General features: G+C 33.9%; 1 protein-coding gene across 1 annotated transcript in view; it reads left to right on the top strand.

The window, feature by feature from the left end:
* Window positions 1–10,932: 10,932 nt before the first annotated feature.
* Window positions 10,933–15,858, top strand: part of LOC118182649 (long-chain fatty acid transport protein 4-like) — an 84,214-nt gene continuing 79,288 nt past the window's right edge. Inside the window, exon 1 of the mRNA XM_085823195.1 lies at window positions 10,933–11,215. Coding sequence (XP_085679321.1) covers window positions 11,082–11,215 — 134 coding nt within the window. The 5' untranslated portion in view covers window positions 10,933–11,081. The remainder of the gene's footprint in view (window positions 11,216–15,858) is intronic.

Below are 15,858 nucleotides of genomic sequence, written 5' to 3'. Positions count from 1 at the left end.
GCCTCTAGTTAACCTGCATGTTATAGTTGTAGAATTATCAACAATCTAAATGTTGTTTAAGTGTGAGTAGGCCTAATTTTCTTTTGCCGTAGCAGCCATATTTGTTTACATTTGAAACTTAACAGAATAGTGGATTTGTTGCCAATCTAGAGGAACTAAGTCTCACAACAACAAAGATAACGTCTCCTTTTATTATTGCGAATTATTTTAATCCATTCTAGAATTTATTATTTAAGTTATTAAATTATCTCATATATTGACTCAGCATAGCATTTACAACAAATTAACTCAGTTTATACGCCTTCAGTGTCTTTTTGCCAAGTGAGAACAAAAGTAAACTTTCCGTTTTGTGTACCTTGTTGCCCGCTGGCCGAATTGCTCGTTTTTGCATAGAAACTGTAACTTTAATTGTAAAATTTTTTTTTATTATTTTTTTAAACTGTATTTGGTGTTTCATGTTTTTCTATGTCTTTAAATTTTTAATGAAGATATTTTGTGTTTTTATTAATTTTGCCTTGTCACGAAATAAGAACTAAAATAATTGAATGAGAAATACATGTCTAATGAAATTACTGTCGTCAGTCTGTTTCGGATAGAGGCGAATGTTTACAAGTAACGCGTGCGCATTAGGTATGCAGCACTGAATCGTGTGAAAACTGTTTATTTTTTATTTGCTTAATCTCTTTTTATACATCATTTTAGATTTATTATAATATTTGAATGAATAGATTTTTTCCCCCATTCTGAGTTATAAAATGAATGAGATGTAATGCTATTTAGTGGATCTTGTTCAAGATTTGCAAGAACTAACTGTTCTCGTTTTTCCTAATAAGCTTAAAATAAAATAACTACATATAAAATTCCAAAGCATCATATTTATTTTCAAAATCCGTAGAACTACTACAGACTACAACAAAAATCAGATGGTTTCCACTCTTACAGTGATAAACTATGAAAAGAAAAATAACAACTGAGGGTGGGTTCTAACAATACTCCCACCTTTTGATTCATGACATATACTTAATCAATCAAAACAAAATATAAAAAAAAATACTGTCCATGCAAATAATAAGGCTAAATAGTAAACAAAAGAAAAAATTAAGTTCTTAAATTTCTACTCTAAAATAACTCAAGTAGTGTTCAGGTTAGAAATCTAGATGGAATTTTAATTTGTCGTCCACTTCTAGTCACGACAGTCTTAATGTCCTTTGATAAATCTGCAGCTGAATTATTCTTTGGTAATTTTGAGACTAAACTGTCTTCACCCTTCGTCTCAGTTTCATTTGCCTCATCTGACTCCAAAGATGAAGGTATTTCGAGAAGGAATATTCTCTGGATTGGTCAAACTAATTCTCCAGACATGGTTTTGACACGAAATACTCGAATGTCGCCGTCTTTTCCGGGATATAGTTCAATCACTTTTGCTAGAGGCCACAACACCTTGTGTTTGTCATCACATTCGATAAGAACTATATCTCCGATTTTTATCTGTTGAGAAATCGGCACTGTAGATGGACGTTAGGCACATGGAGCTTTGCTCCTTTCTTGTATTTAGACTACTGGAAGGTGTAGTGGCCCAGTTATTGCATGAGAAATAATTATTTTTTATTTCATATATTTGTTCATATATTTAATTATTTTATAAAATTAACTTTAATATTTTGTTAATATTCATATTTATATTTCTTTTATGCTGAATGGCAATAAGTAGTTGATATTTATATTTAAATTTCTTTATGCTGAATGGCAACTATTTCTAGTTCTGATTCATGATTGCGAGGTTTTGGTTTCAAAACGTTGCTCGTAGCATCGCATTTCGATAGCTGGAAAATAAAATGCAATAACTTAGCTATTTGTTTATAATTCATGCTGTTACTAGTCATAAATTAATTTTAAACATTAGTAGCCAAGGCTACATCGTAGTGACCCTGATTAATTTTCGAAATGTCAACAAATGACTCTTCTGAAACTGCTATGAAAGATACGATACAGTCACCGGAGCTTCATAAGGTGAGTGTAAAAATACCTCTTTTTTGGATTGATAAACCGGAAATATGGTTTTTTCAAGTTGAAGCTCAGTTCAAAATTAGTAATATCGTTTCAGAAGAAACGAAATTTAATTATTTAGTTTCACAGCTTGAACCTAAGTTTGTCGAAAATATTTGGGACATTGTAACGAACGATAGTGCCACAAAATATTCGGATGCTAAAATTAGGTTATTACATTTATTCAAAGAAAGTGAAAATGTACGGATTAAACGTTTGATTACTGGTATCGAACTTGGAGACATGAAACCAAGCCAACTTTTGCAGAAGTTGAGATCAGTTGCTACTACAGATGTGTCTGAAAATCTAATCAAAACTTTATGGCTGGAGAAGCTACCTGACTCCATAAAAAATATATTATTAGTTAGTGATGAAGATGTAACCAAGTTAGCGTCTATGGCAGATAAAATTAGTGATATGAATCGGAAACCAGAAGTATTTAGTGCTAATGCTCCTTCCGTTCCCGCAAATGATTTGTTGCAAAGAATTACCTTTCTTGAACAAAAAATTGATCAAATCACCATTCGCTCAAGACGCAGGGACTCGGATTTACGTAATTCACGTTCACAATCTCGAAGCCGATCTCGTAAACGATATGACCCTACTGGCAAATTTTGTTTTTATCACTTTCGTTTTGGAGCAAAATGCATTTCAGAGAAATGCAAGCCTCCGTGTGCTTGGGTAAAAAACGATTTCAAAAACCAGGAAAACTCGAATCTGCAGTAGGTTCAGCGGCAAACGCTGCTGCAGAAAATATGAAGGATTGTCGCAAATTTCGTTTATTCGTTCGTGACCGAAGATCAAATTTGCACTTTCTTATTGATAGCGGAGCTGACGTAAGCATAATTCCTGCTACTTCACAGAATAAATGTAAAACTGAGTATAAACTGTATGCAGCTAATGGCACAGATATTTCCACTTATGGCATAAAAACGCTAACTCTTGATTTGGGATTACGTCGTGATTTTCAGTTTCCATTCATAATTGCTGATGTCACAAAAGGTATTTTAGGAGCTGACTTTCTTCACAAATATAAATTGCTTATCGATATAAATAAGAAAAAATTAATTGATGGCGTAACACAGCTTTGTGTCCAGTGTGATGTCGCTGCTATTTCCAGTGATTACTCAGTAACCACATTAAATAAATCCATAAAAATTTTCGATTTACTGTCGAAATATCCCGAAATTTCTAAACCTAACCTTTTTCCTACACAAATTAAACATGGTGTTACACATTTTATTACGACTGATGGTCAACCCGTTTATTCAAAGGCACAACAGCTCGATCCAAAACGCTTAGCTATAGCTAAAGAGGAATTTAAATTTATGCTTGACAATGGAATAATTCGTCCATCAAACTCCCAGTGGTCAAGCCCCTTGCACCTTGTTACGAAAAAGGATGGTTCGTATCGTCCTTGCGGAGACTACCAACGATTGAATGCTCAGACGATACCTGATCGATACCCAATTCCTCGCATTGAAGATTTTCATCATATTTTAAGAGGTACAAATATTTTTTCTAAAATTGATTTAGTCAAAGCTTATTTTCAAATTCCCATTGCAGAAGAAGACAAATGTAAAACGGCTATCATCACTCCTTTCGGTTTATACGAATTTAATGTAATGAGTTTCGGTTTAAAAAATGCTCCTGCAACGCTCCAAAGATTTATTCACGAAGTCTTTAGAGGATTAGAATTCGTTTTTCCCTATTTAGACGATATACTCATTGCATCCAGTACCCATGAAGAACACGAAAATCACCTTAAATTAGTTTTCGAAAGATTACATACATAGGGTTAAGAATTAATGTTTCAAAATCTGTCTTTGCTGTTCCCCAAATCGAGTTTCTAGGCTACCTAATTACACCTAAGGGTTCCCGTCCTTTGCCAGAAAGAGTTCAAGCTATTACTAACTACAAACGACCAGAAATAATTCATGAACTTAGAACTTTTCTTGGAATACTTAACTTTTATCGTCGTTATATAAAGGATGCAGCGAAGAATCAAGCATTGTTACATGCGTATCTCAAGGGAGCTAAAAAGAGGGACAAACGTAAAATCGAATGGACTGAAAAAGCTGAAAAACAGTTTGAAACGTGCAAGAATGACCTGGTGAACACGGCACTGTTGTCTTTTCCCAATTCTGAATTACCTCTGGCGTTATTTACAGATGCTTCAGATATGGCGATTGGCTCAGTGTTGCAACAATATGAAAACTCCTCGTGGAAGCCAATAGCATTTTTTTCTAAAAAATTAAGTGATACTCAGCAAAAATATAGCACCTATGATAGAGAACTATTAAGCATATATCTTTCAGTTAGACACTTTAAGCATTATCTAGAAGGAAGAGTATTTACAATTTATACAGATCACAAGCCCTTAATATTCGCCTTTCGTCAAAAACTTCACAAAGCAACACCTAGACAGGCTCGCCAACTTCAATACATCTCCCAGTTTTCGACTGATATCAAATATTTAAAAGGTGAGAATAATATTGTGGCGGATACATTATCTAGAGTTAATGAAATTTCATCGATAGATTATGATAAAATAGCTGATGAACAAACTCAAGATGAAGAACTGAAGAGTTTCCAAACCACTACTTCCTTGAATTTCAAGCAATGTTCTCTACCTTCGGGGAAATATTTGTGGTGTGATACATCAAGTAAACATGTTCGGCCGTATATTCCTCAGGCTTTCAGACAACACGTCTTTCAACGAATTCATGGTTTATCACATCCAGGAATAAAATCAACTATGAAATTAATGACATCAAAATTCATTTGGCCTAATATAAAAAAAGATGTACAGTTGTGGACAAGAACCTGCATTCCTTGCCAAAAAGCTAAAATCAGTCGGCACACCAAAACAAAATTAGGTGAGTTTGAAGTACCACCAGGAAAATTTTCTGTCATCCATATCGATCTCATAGGACCACTTCCACCATCTAAAGGGAATATTTATTGTCTTACTTGCATAGATAGATTTTCGAATTGGATGGAAGCAATTCCTTTAGACAATATTTCCGCTGAGAACGTCGCAAGAGCCTTTTATAGCAACTGGATTGCGCGTTTCGGAACGCCAAGTAAACTCATTAGTGATCGTGGATCCCAATTTAAAAGTGATACATTACGAGCTTTGTCTAAAATCTGTGGCATCAATTTACAACACACTACTGCCTACCACCCCTCGTGTAATGGCAAAGTTGAGCGCCTTCATCGAACATTAAAAACAGCATTAAAAGCCCACAACCACATATCTTGGACGGACACGTTACCAACAGTACTTTTGGGTTTGCGTACTGCTATTCGAGAAGATACCAATCATTCTATTGCGCAAGTAGTTTATGGCCAGAGTCTCAGACTTCCTGGAGAGTGCTCGTAGCATCGCATTTCGATAGCTGGAAAATAAAATGCAATAACTTAGCTATTTGTTTATAATTCATGCTGTTACTAGTCATAAATTAATTTTAAACATTAGTAGCCAAGGCTACAAAGGTCTTTTTTGGTGAGAGAAGAAACAAATTCTTTCGCAATTATAATTAAACTTCTTATGATTAACAATCTGAAGTCTTACTACACCGTAGTCATCAGAAAATACATAGGAACGTTTTAGCTCTAAGAGACAGATGGTTTCGGTAGAAAACCACACGTTGAATTGTAAAAAAAAAATGCAAAATTTATTGCTGATTTCTCTCGATATTAGTGTTTTAACAAATAAAAGAGTATGTAAATAAAAAATTCATAACTTATACCAGAGTAATTACATGTATTTTTTATGGAGTTAACGAGAAAAATTGAAATTTTTTATCTTCGATGTTCAATGTTTATATACGTATTCAGAAAAAATTGTGTTTATACACAATTTAGAGAAAAGGGCTCTGTTTGGTGCTGCCATCTGTTGGTTGTTTTGAGTGTTAAAAACATATTACCTCAGTAAAACTACTGTGCAACTGAGGAAAAAAAATTTTAACAAGTGGTTTCAAAGGTTGACGTATCTCACCTTTTTACAAAATATATTCTTGGAATTTCTTTTGACGTTCTTTTAGCTGTTTTAAACACAAATGAACAGACGAAGCGGCAGCTCAGTTCAGTAGTGACATGAAAAATTACCTCGACGCTACATACGGTCTGTACTGAATTTGACGCGGTGGACCTTAACGCATTAAGAGCATGAATTATGAAAGTCCCTAAAAAAGGGGGGGGACAGTTCGATGTCTCCCGTTCTACTGCACCAATTGTCGAAATTTAACTTGCGTTTTCCATGTCTCGAAAACGCGACTTAGGATGTAGATTAGATTCATATATAGCAATTGCTCCAATATAGGTATTTTGACACAAAATCGGACCTTTTTTGAAATGATATGCCAATGTTTTTCTATATGTCGATTCTACGACTCAAATTATGCCCGGATGTTAAATTTTGTAATTTTTGAGGAAAAATTAAAAAATTAACTTTTTTTTTTTAAGTTTGCGACAAGAATAATTCTCTTGGCGAACTTCTTAAATTACAGCAACCTATTTTCCTTTCCCCCCTTCCCAATTGCACAGGTGCAGAAAAAAAAGGTCATCGTTCATACTTTCAAATAATTTTAGCAGAGTGCGTTATTATAGCTTTTAACGAATTTGGCGTTATTATAGCTTATAACGAATATGCCAAACTTAAACGCATCAAAATGTAAATTCACGTATATCTTAGGAAATTTTGAATAAAAAACTATAATTTTTAGTGGTATGCTTAGAAATACATTTACTTTAAGATGACGGTGAAAATTTTATAGGTTATAATTCAAAATTGTTTTTGAAAATTTTATAAAAATCTTTTAAAAATACAAATTTGAAAAATAAAATATAAAAAAGGGGCGAATTTCATTTGGAATGAACCTAAATTTCGAAGTGTGAAAGGAAGAATCAAATAAATTTAATAAAAAAAAGATATATTAATAAATATATACCAAATTCAATTAACATGGAGGAGCTATAATTTTGAGAGCCAATCTTTTAAAAATTACTCGTGCGATTCTTACAAAACTTGGCACTTTGATATAATTTGAATCGCAGAATCGAAATATAGGGAAAAACTGATGTGTTGTTTAAAAAAAAAGTCCGATTTTTGTGTCAAAATACTTATGTTAGAACAATGCTGCATATAAATCTGATATCGTAAGTCCCGCTTTTGGAGACATGGAAAACGCAAATTAAATTTAGACAATTGGTCCAGTAGAACGGAAGATATAGAATTGTCACCCCTCCCTTTTTTGTGCAAGGTGTACGCCAGTCAACCCCAGTTCTGTGAATTTTGTGTCTCTGATGGTGGACACTCTTTGGAGCAGCTGTTGTAAAAAGCTGAATTTAAATTGTTTATTACTTTTGACTTATCAATCGCTGATGGTTCATAAACTATCTTACTTATGTACCAACACTTAGACGTGCCATTTACGCGTACACATTCCATACAAAATCTGCTTGTTTGGGCCTGTTCTGCTTCCTTATGTAGCATTTTCCCTAGATATTTTGGAATCACCCTGTATATACTTTGTTACTGGAAAAATTTCTTTGTACTGTTGAATTAATGAGCATTTCCAGCATCGCAAATTCGTGGATGATTTGAATTTTCTTGTCGGATGTGTCACCAGTTTTGGTGCCCTTCTTTCATTCCCTGTTCACTGATATTCTTTACCGCTGTGAATATCTTTTTGCCGGTGGTTGCAAAAGATTTTACTACATACATTGACAGAAGTCAGTGAAAGCTATTTTTGTTATTATTGTCATATTAAGCTTTTGATTGTGAATGAAAGTGGTAAACGAGAAGAAAAATCTATTTAAGAACTCGAGAGAGCAAACTACAAATCTCAATCTGTTTAATGCAGCTGTATGACACGGAATCATTTTTCAATATTTTCTAAATGAAATAGAGAAAACGATGAAATTTGGTTAGTGGCAAGCTCATTGATCATGGTAAAGAATGGTTCTTGGAAAAGAATATTTCTTTTTGGGATGTAATACCAGTTGAAGAATACTTATTATTATCCTTAAATCTATTATTTTTGTTTCAGACTGCTACTGTTCTTAAATGAATTCGAAATCCATTTTTTTTTTAAATAGCTGTATTTATCAACATGCATCATTGATTCACTTTCATGAATCACAATAAAAACAAGTGCGAATAAAAAATGTTATTTATCTTATTCTTTTCAATGAACTACAAAATTTTGGTATGATCTAAAATACTACTGAAAAACATATTGTAGCCACGTGTATTTTAAAATATTTTTCAGTAAAGAAAATGGGTAGAATTAGACCTTTTATGGACTATTGATGCATAAAAGAGAATATTTGTTAATCAAATTATAATTTCATTCTCTAAATCCTGGCGAAGGGACTGGCAGCATGAAGTTTTTGTTATTTTCCCGTTTATATAAATATAAGCTTATTTCCTGTAGAAAGCCATCTCTCACTTTAGGCCGCGTGATCCCCCCTTAGTCTATTAACTAATGAGTTTTATTCCCTTGCAAACAGTTAACTTCTTTCAGTTGAGCTCACCAATGGCAGAGTGAATAAAATTGCGTGCCTTACGTACAGAGACTAACTTCACCTGCCTCTGACCTCTGCAGCCAGTCTCAGCAAACTAATGCAATCTTGGCACTCGCCAAAAACAGTCAGCACCATTTCCTCCTAGTTCCCTAATAGACGAAGAACTTGCACCATTAAATTATCAGAATTTTTCTGAACATTTTGGACTTTTCTCTCTGCCTATCATGTCTTAGCCAAGCCTCCCCGTCTTTCGTCTGGACTGTCTACCGTCATGCGCCTTACGGCATATATTATCATCGATTGATTGAACATTTTAATAGGCAATATGTGTATAATATTGTTGCAAGGATGACAGGGTTGCCACATTTGGCGCGAAATCTCCCGTTTGGCAATATGCCGTAGACGGAGCGAGAACATTCTAAAACGCTTTTTTATATTCTTGAAGGTAGGTTAAAGCTATGTATACCCTGCTTGTCCTGAGAGAGTGTTTTGAGAACGATCGACCGAGTTGGGAGCTGTACTTAAGTGCTTTGCCATGAAGCTGTCTTCACCGTTATAGCCTGAAAGCTGTATTGCTGATTGCTTCAGCGTGCTTATAATAGTTTTTCGACGACTATAAACATGTCTTTGGAACTGTCCTGTGTAATACTGATGAATTTCTTAATTCTTTTCATTTTGATTCTTCATGAAGTGTTATCTCAATTACTCCAAATCCACGAACCCGTAGAACGCAACAATATTTACATCAATATTTCTTTAAAATAATTTCTTTGATTTAGTTGAAATCATTTTTACTTTATTGCATGCCAAATTTTAAAAGTGATTATCAGACAGATTATCAGACAGGACGCATCCCTTTCCTTAAGCAGACTGTGTTCCAAATAATAATATTTTAAAAAATTCCTCCACAAAGGCAGATACCTCTCGAGTATTTTTCCGTAATCCAAATAATAATCCCTTAAAAAGTCTTCCGTGAAATCATACTTCCCTTTAGGCAGGTAGCCCTTACGTGCTTTGCCTTAATCCAAATTGTCCAATCCATTCCAACCGGAATTACGCCTCCCTATTAAGAGGAAGAATAGAATATCAAGGTCCGATTAAGGTACTCGAAGGCACTGGTTCTGAACAGGGGCGGTACCGCCTCCCAAGAGCAGTGGAAGTATGTTGAGGGGCGATGAACTTGTTTTGGGTGGCATGGAGAGATGAGCATATTTTGGTATTCGAACTTAACTTAAACCCCCTCCCCCCAAAAAAAATTATTAAATCGATAATCTGACTTACACCATTTGTACCAGCAATAAAATGAACTTGCCGAGGAATCAGTGCTATGACTCATCTAATTAAAAAAAAGAGAAGTCGACTCCAAATCGTGGAAAGAGGAGACTTGCGTCTTCTTCTCTCTAAAAATATTAAACTGAGCGTTTAGAAATTGGCTCTGAATCATTAAGCATAGACATCCCACTGATCATACTTGATTGTTTCATTAATGTTATTCTTTTAGTCTTTTTTTTTTTTTTTTGCTGTTCTTTTTTAATGATTTAATTAAGAATAAAGAAATTAATTTTAAACATAAAACATCGCAATTTTTCTAGCATTAGTCATTTCAATTTTAACGTAAAAGGAATGTAATTATCTTCCAGGCAAAACTATCTAGTTAAGTTAAAAAAAAAAAAAAAAAAAAAAAATTGTGTGTAACTCTACTGAAAACAATTACTTAGAATTTTTACTTTTTATAATTCAACGAGCCCCCCCCCTTTCCCATACCTAAATTACAGGATTTTCACAAAGGGGGGGGGCGTTGAAAATGTTTCGTTCCTTAGAAGGGGGCGGCAGCTTCGAACAGGTTGAGAATTACTGTCTAAGGCCTTCTGGGAACTTCAGTGTTCATTTTCCTGGTTTTCAGTTAAATAAGTTACAAGGTGATTTGAGAGCCTTTTAAACTCAGGGGTTATAGGCAGTAACTAGGCTCAATAGTATAAGATATAATTAGACTAAACTGGTGTAAAGTCATGCAGGTTTTAGCAGCCCATGACTTTAGATAGGCCCGTAGATCCGAAAAAATGTAAAGTAATTAAAATCGAGTCCTAGATTAAGAATTCATTAAATGTGTGCGGTTATCTTAAGGGCCCGAAATCTTAAGTTAAACAAACGATTATAATCGCATTTTTTTTTTTTTAATGATACGTATTCAAAAGTTCTTTAACCTGTTACATAATGCTGATAGCTTCTGTCAAATCTAGCTTTTACTTTTTTTTCAAGACGCGCCAGTGGAGACCAAAATATTATGAAACCAAGATTACGTCACGTATCAGCACCACTACTCATGTGATCCTCGGAGAGAAGCGCTCGCACTTTGTTAACTCCGCGCGAGAATTGAGTCCGCCTCCTCCCGTATCAATTGCGGTAGTGCTTAACTGTGTTCATTGCGTTAAAAATCCAACATTTCCGCTGTCGGAATTTTCATCAAAATTGTCTCTCAGAATTGATTTATCCTTTCTATTATGGCGTCCGTAATACTTATTATATTATGTTTCCTACTATTTCTTCTCATATCGACGGTTGGGTTTATGATTTTTATGATGTCGCACTCGATTAGTCCTAAAGTTATTTTTAAAACTATTGGGCGGGATATCAGGTAAGTGAATTCTTATTTGATACACAATATGTTTGTTTCATTAGAATTCTATGTGTAAACTTCTTATGGTTTTCGCATTTTAATTTTAGTTAATGATAAGATTTGCCAGTGAAGAAACTTAAAATATCTTCGAAATGTTTTAAAGGTGTTAATTGTTAAGGATTGGGGGGGGGATTGTAATGTTCATAATTTCGTAATAATATATTATTCAGTATAAAAATTAATTCTAACTTACTCTAGAAATACAACTGAGATAAATTACCACTGAACATTGCATCCGACATAAATTACCTCTGAACGCTGGTAATTCATCTCGAATGCGATAAACAGCTTCGCGAGTGTTTGATAGTGACTACAAGTTGCGATTGTTTACTCTCGGCCTACGTAATCATTTTGGAAGATACTTCTCGATACGAAACAATGTAACTGTAATTTCTGTAATTGTAAATAATTCTGTACATTTAAGTTTGTGATACTAATTCGACGGATACACAAAACAGCGAGAATTATGATCTGTGTATGCGTTACGAATTTCTCTCCTTACAAAGTCAACACACCTGGCTTTTAAGTGAAATAAGTGTATTCTAAAACCATTTTAACCGAACTTTGTTTAATCGAAATTGGTGTAACCGAAACGATCATAAATCATTAGATGAGTCTGTAAACCATTCGCCCTATTCAAATAAAATAAAAATCAAACATATTTTATAAACAAAGAAATCAAGTGAACATAATATATTCAAAACTTAAAGTATAATATGTCTTCTCCAAGAGATGGTTTTCAAGTTCTTAGACGCATTAACAGAATTACGTCAATTAAAATTTGCCATTGTACCGAAGGAGTTATATAAAATGAGTGAACTGCCAAAATGGAGGAGTCAAATATTGAAATTAATAAACAGAAAAATTTTGCATTCTATCCGAAACTGTTTTTGCCTTCTATGCGGTAAGTTCTATACTCCTATCGGCGCTACCATAGCTTAGTTATTAAAATCGTTGGAGTACTGGTAACTTGACCCGGGTTCGAATCCTGGCAACGGGGGTGACTGCATATTTGGCTTTCCGTATGGGTAACGTGAATATGAACCAGTTTTCTTTTAGAAAATCTTCCACGAAGGCATTCGTCCCTTTAGGCAGGCCCCATGTGCTTTGAAGTATTCAAGTAACCTAACGGAACTCTACTGCTAATGATGATGCCACTTCAGAATAATATAATTGCGCTAAAGTATGATTTGTAGTAATGTAAATGAGTTTTTAAATTCATTTTTTTAATAACTTGCACTTTTTTTAAAGAATCCTTATACATTTGTACTACAGCGTTGCTAATTTTCATCATACTTTTTTCTCACCTTTTTTATGAAACACTGATTTAATAATTTAAGGACAGATAAAATTTAATTGTTTAATATTAAAATATAAGACTGTGACTTCCTTTGAAATAATATAAATGGAAATAAAAATTTTAAAAAGAAAGCGGGTTTGATTTGTGGAAATGGTATTCAAAGGTACATCGTTTTCGAATGTAATACGTTCAAAAATTATTCATCGCTACATTTTCATGAAAATGATTTCGATCATAAGTTATTCGAAATGGCACCACTGAAATTAATTAGGAGGATAAACGGAGTTTTAATGCTTGTGAAAATAAAAACTAACCCCTTCGAAACCGATCATCAACACTTCTAGACAATTTTGGTCTTCTCTTTGAAGGTAAGTTTCCTTAGAGCTATAACGTTCGGTATCAGTGTTTGTTTACAATTTTAGGGATACAAGTCATTTTCAGCAATGGCCTTGTATAGGAGATGGCCGACATGAAAGATTAGACTACCAGGAGATGTTAAGGTTGTTTCATTGAACATTTATTTCCTAGAATTGTATTCCGTTTTTGTGTGGATGTTTTTCACTGTTCCATCTTTTTTCTATCTTTATTTGCGTAAATAAAATTCACGGATTACGTCAGAATTATCTTAATATGTGAAATAAAGCAAATATGGTAATCTCTAATGCAGCAGCCGAAATCAGCTTTTTAATGTTTGACACGAGGAAGAAACCGGTATGATATGAAATAATATAGCTGCGCCTTATGTGATAAAAATGTGGATTTTTAGAATCTGAAGGTCGAATGTACTAAAGAGTTCTTCATAGTCTCTAAACAAAAAAACCACCTAATGGCTCGCTCAAAATATACTTTTTATTTCACACCGGTGGCGATGATTTCCAATTCCTGTATCATCGCCGTTTATATTAATTAATATTTGGATCTGTAGTTTTTTTAAATATAATTTTTAATACATTCTAAGGAATAAATATTGTTATGTTGGAAAAAAAACAAAACCAAAAAAAAAAAAAAAGGTAAATGTACACTAATTGAATAAGACTTCTACATTTACTGCTACGTACAGTTATCTCCTGATTTATCAGTGGCGACATTGCTATAAAATCATATCAATGAGCAAGTGCCTATCCTGTAAGTCTTTTCCTTGTACTGATACGAATTCCAGTTTTATGGCCTTTAAATGTAAACCAAATTAGTGCGACGCTTGAGGCGATAAATTCAAGAAAAATTATTTGATTGTTAAGATGAAGATTTAGTTTTACAATGAAAACGCCAAGCAGGGAAATAAGTCGCCAAATGATAAGTGCTCTTCAAATAACAATTTTCATTACGAAATATATTTTGTGATCTTTTGAAATCCTGCATTAAAAGTGGATCATACTTAGAAAAATTTTTTACATTTTCATGAGATGAGTTATTTAATGCTTTGAAAACATTTATGAATTGTAAGAATAAATGGGATCCAACTTGAAATTCTTGCGAGTTTGGTTATGGGTGAGGAACCATGGTGCAGAAAGACCATGACTTGTTAATTGTAGACTATGCAGGAGCAACATGTGTTAAAAGAGTCGAATCGTACTAAAGTACAGCTTTATTTTGTTTTTGATTGAAAGTTTTGAATTTCTCTGTTAATGAGAGGGAAAATACTGATAAAGGCCTCATTTATTTTCTTGATAATGCTATTGACACATAGGCTGAAATTTAACTTTACTATCGAGGACAATGTTAAGTACTTGGTTTCTTTTGCAGTTAGAATTTTTCAATCATTGATCTCGGTATTGTTGCGAATTTGAACTTTAGTTTTATGTCTTGTGTAGTAAACAGTGCTGCATTTTTCTGGATTAACCTTAATCTTCCAGTTTTTAAACCAATGCACGATAATGTCAGCGGCGAAGTGTATAGAAGGCGTGAATATCATTTAGGGAATTAGTGAAAATTGTGGTATTATCAGCACATTTTAAAATCTTGGTCTCCAGAAGGGTAGGCATACCATTTATAAAGATATTGAAAAAGGACGATTCCTAAGATCGAGCCTCGTGGAATAGGTCAAGCTGCTGATATATTGAGTCTTGTTTGGGATGGGGAAAGTCAAGCATGTTTATTGCATAACTGTGGAAGATAACTATCACAAACATCGATATTTTGAATACTGGCGTAACTTGCAAACCGAATGATCGCGTCAGTTTACTCACTCAAAAACTCAGGCAAGTATTAATTATATTTTTTCTATTATTAAAATTCATGTTTTCTTTGTTTTTTTAACCTGGTAAATTTTCAGTTGATTGTTTATAAAAAATGTACTAAAATTAAAGATCTTGTTGTTTTTAGTTTTTTTGTTCTTTTAAGGGCCTTGAGAATTAAACGCAATAGTACATGTAAAACCGTGGCTTCCTGCGAAAGGAGTACATTTGCGCTAAGATGTAAACATACGATTTATTGTTTACTTCCCTTGAGTTTAACATATGATGTCACACTATGACACATTAGTAAAATGATTGATATGATATGATGAATAACAGATGATTGTACTTAATTGGTACAACCTAAATTAAGTCTACTGGATTAGGCATTTGGTTAGGCAAGTACTGGAAGGCATAGTAAATTATCCGGAACACTAAGCTAGATTCCTGTTGCAATGTATGTAATCTTCTACAGCTATATTCCATTGCAGGTTTCCATGCCTTCAGATTGCTACACGACTTTGGAATGATTCACCGCTGTTGGCTACGTTGATAAGACACATCGGGAGAACACACAATCTTGACCTCACGTATACTTTTTCTCTCCGTCAAATTTACAGTGCATATCACTATCAAATTTGTAAATGCTAATTCAAGGAAAAGTTCGTCTGACTTCCAAAGAAAAGCAAATTTATAGACAAACTTACGCTACGACTTACGCTTATACTGACAGCGACATTAAACCAGTAGGTAAATATTATTTGAACATGAATCCTACGGCCATAGCTGAGCGGTAAAGTCGCTGAACATTGATAGTTCGGTCCGGGGTTCGAATCCCAGCGAGCGGTCTTGCTGTATGTACGTTTTAGTAGATTTCCTCTTGTATATATGAGCCAATTTTCCTCTCCACGCAGTTACCCCACCCCTTAGACAAATAGCCCTCGAGTGCTTTTCCGTAACCAATCTTGCCTTTGAACTAAGATTCAAATTTGGATCATGCTCCAAAGATTCATCGATTATTTTTGTGAGAGTTGTAATGCTGTTGTTTAAGAAATCCGATGATAAACCCTTCAGTTTTTCTTCAGCAGTATTTTCTAAAGTTGTCTTTATTGCCTATTGAATTGCCT

Source organism: Stegodyphus dumicola, chromosome 9 (genome assembly GCF_044657685.1).
Source record: "Stegodyphus dumicola isolate Sdum_Otavi_A_Nest chromosome 9, ASM4465768v1".
Lineage (NCBI taxonomy): Eukaryota > Metazoa > Arthropoda > Arachnida > Araneae > Eresidae > Stegodyphus > Stegodyphus dumicola.
The sequence above is the reverse complement of the archived record's forward strand: the minus strand, read 5'-3'. Positions and strand labels throughout refer to the sequence as shown.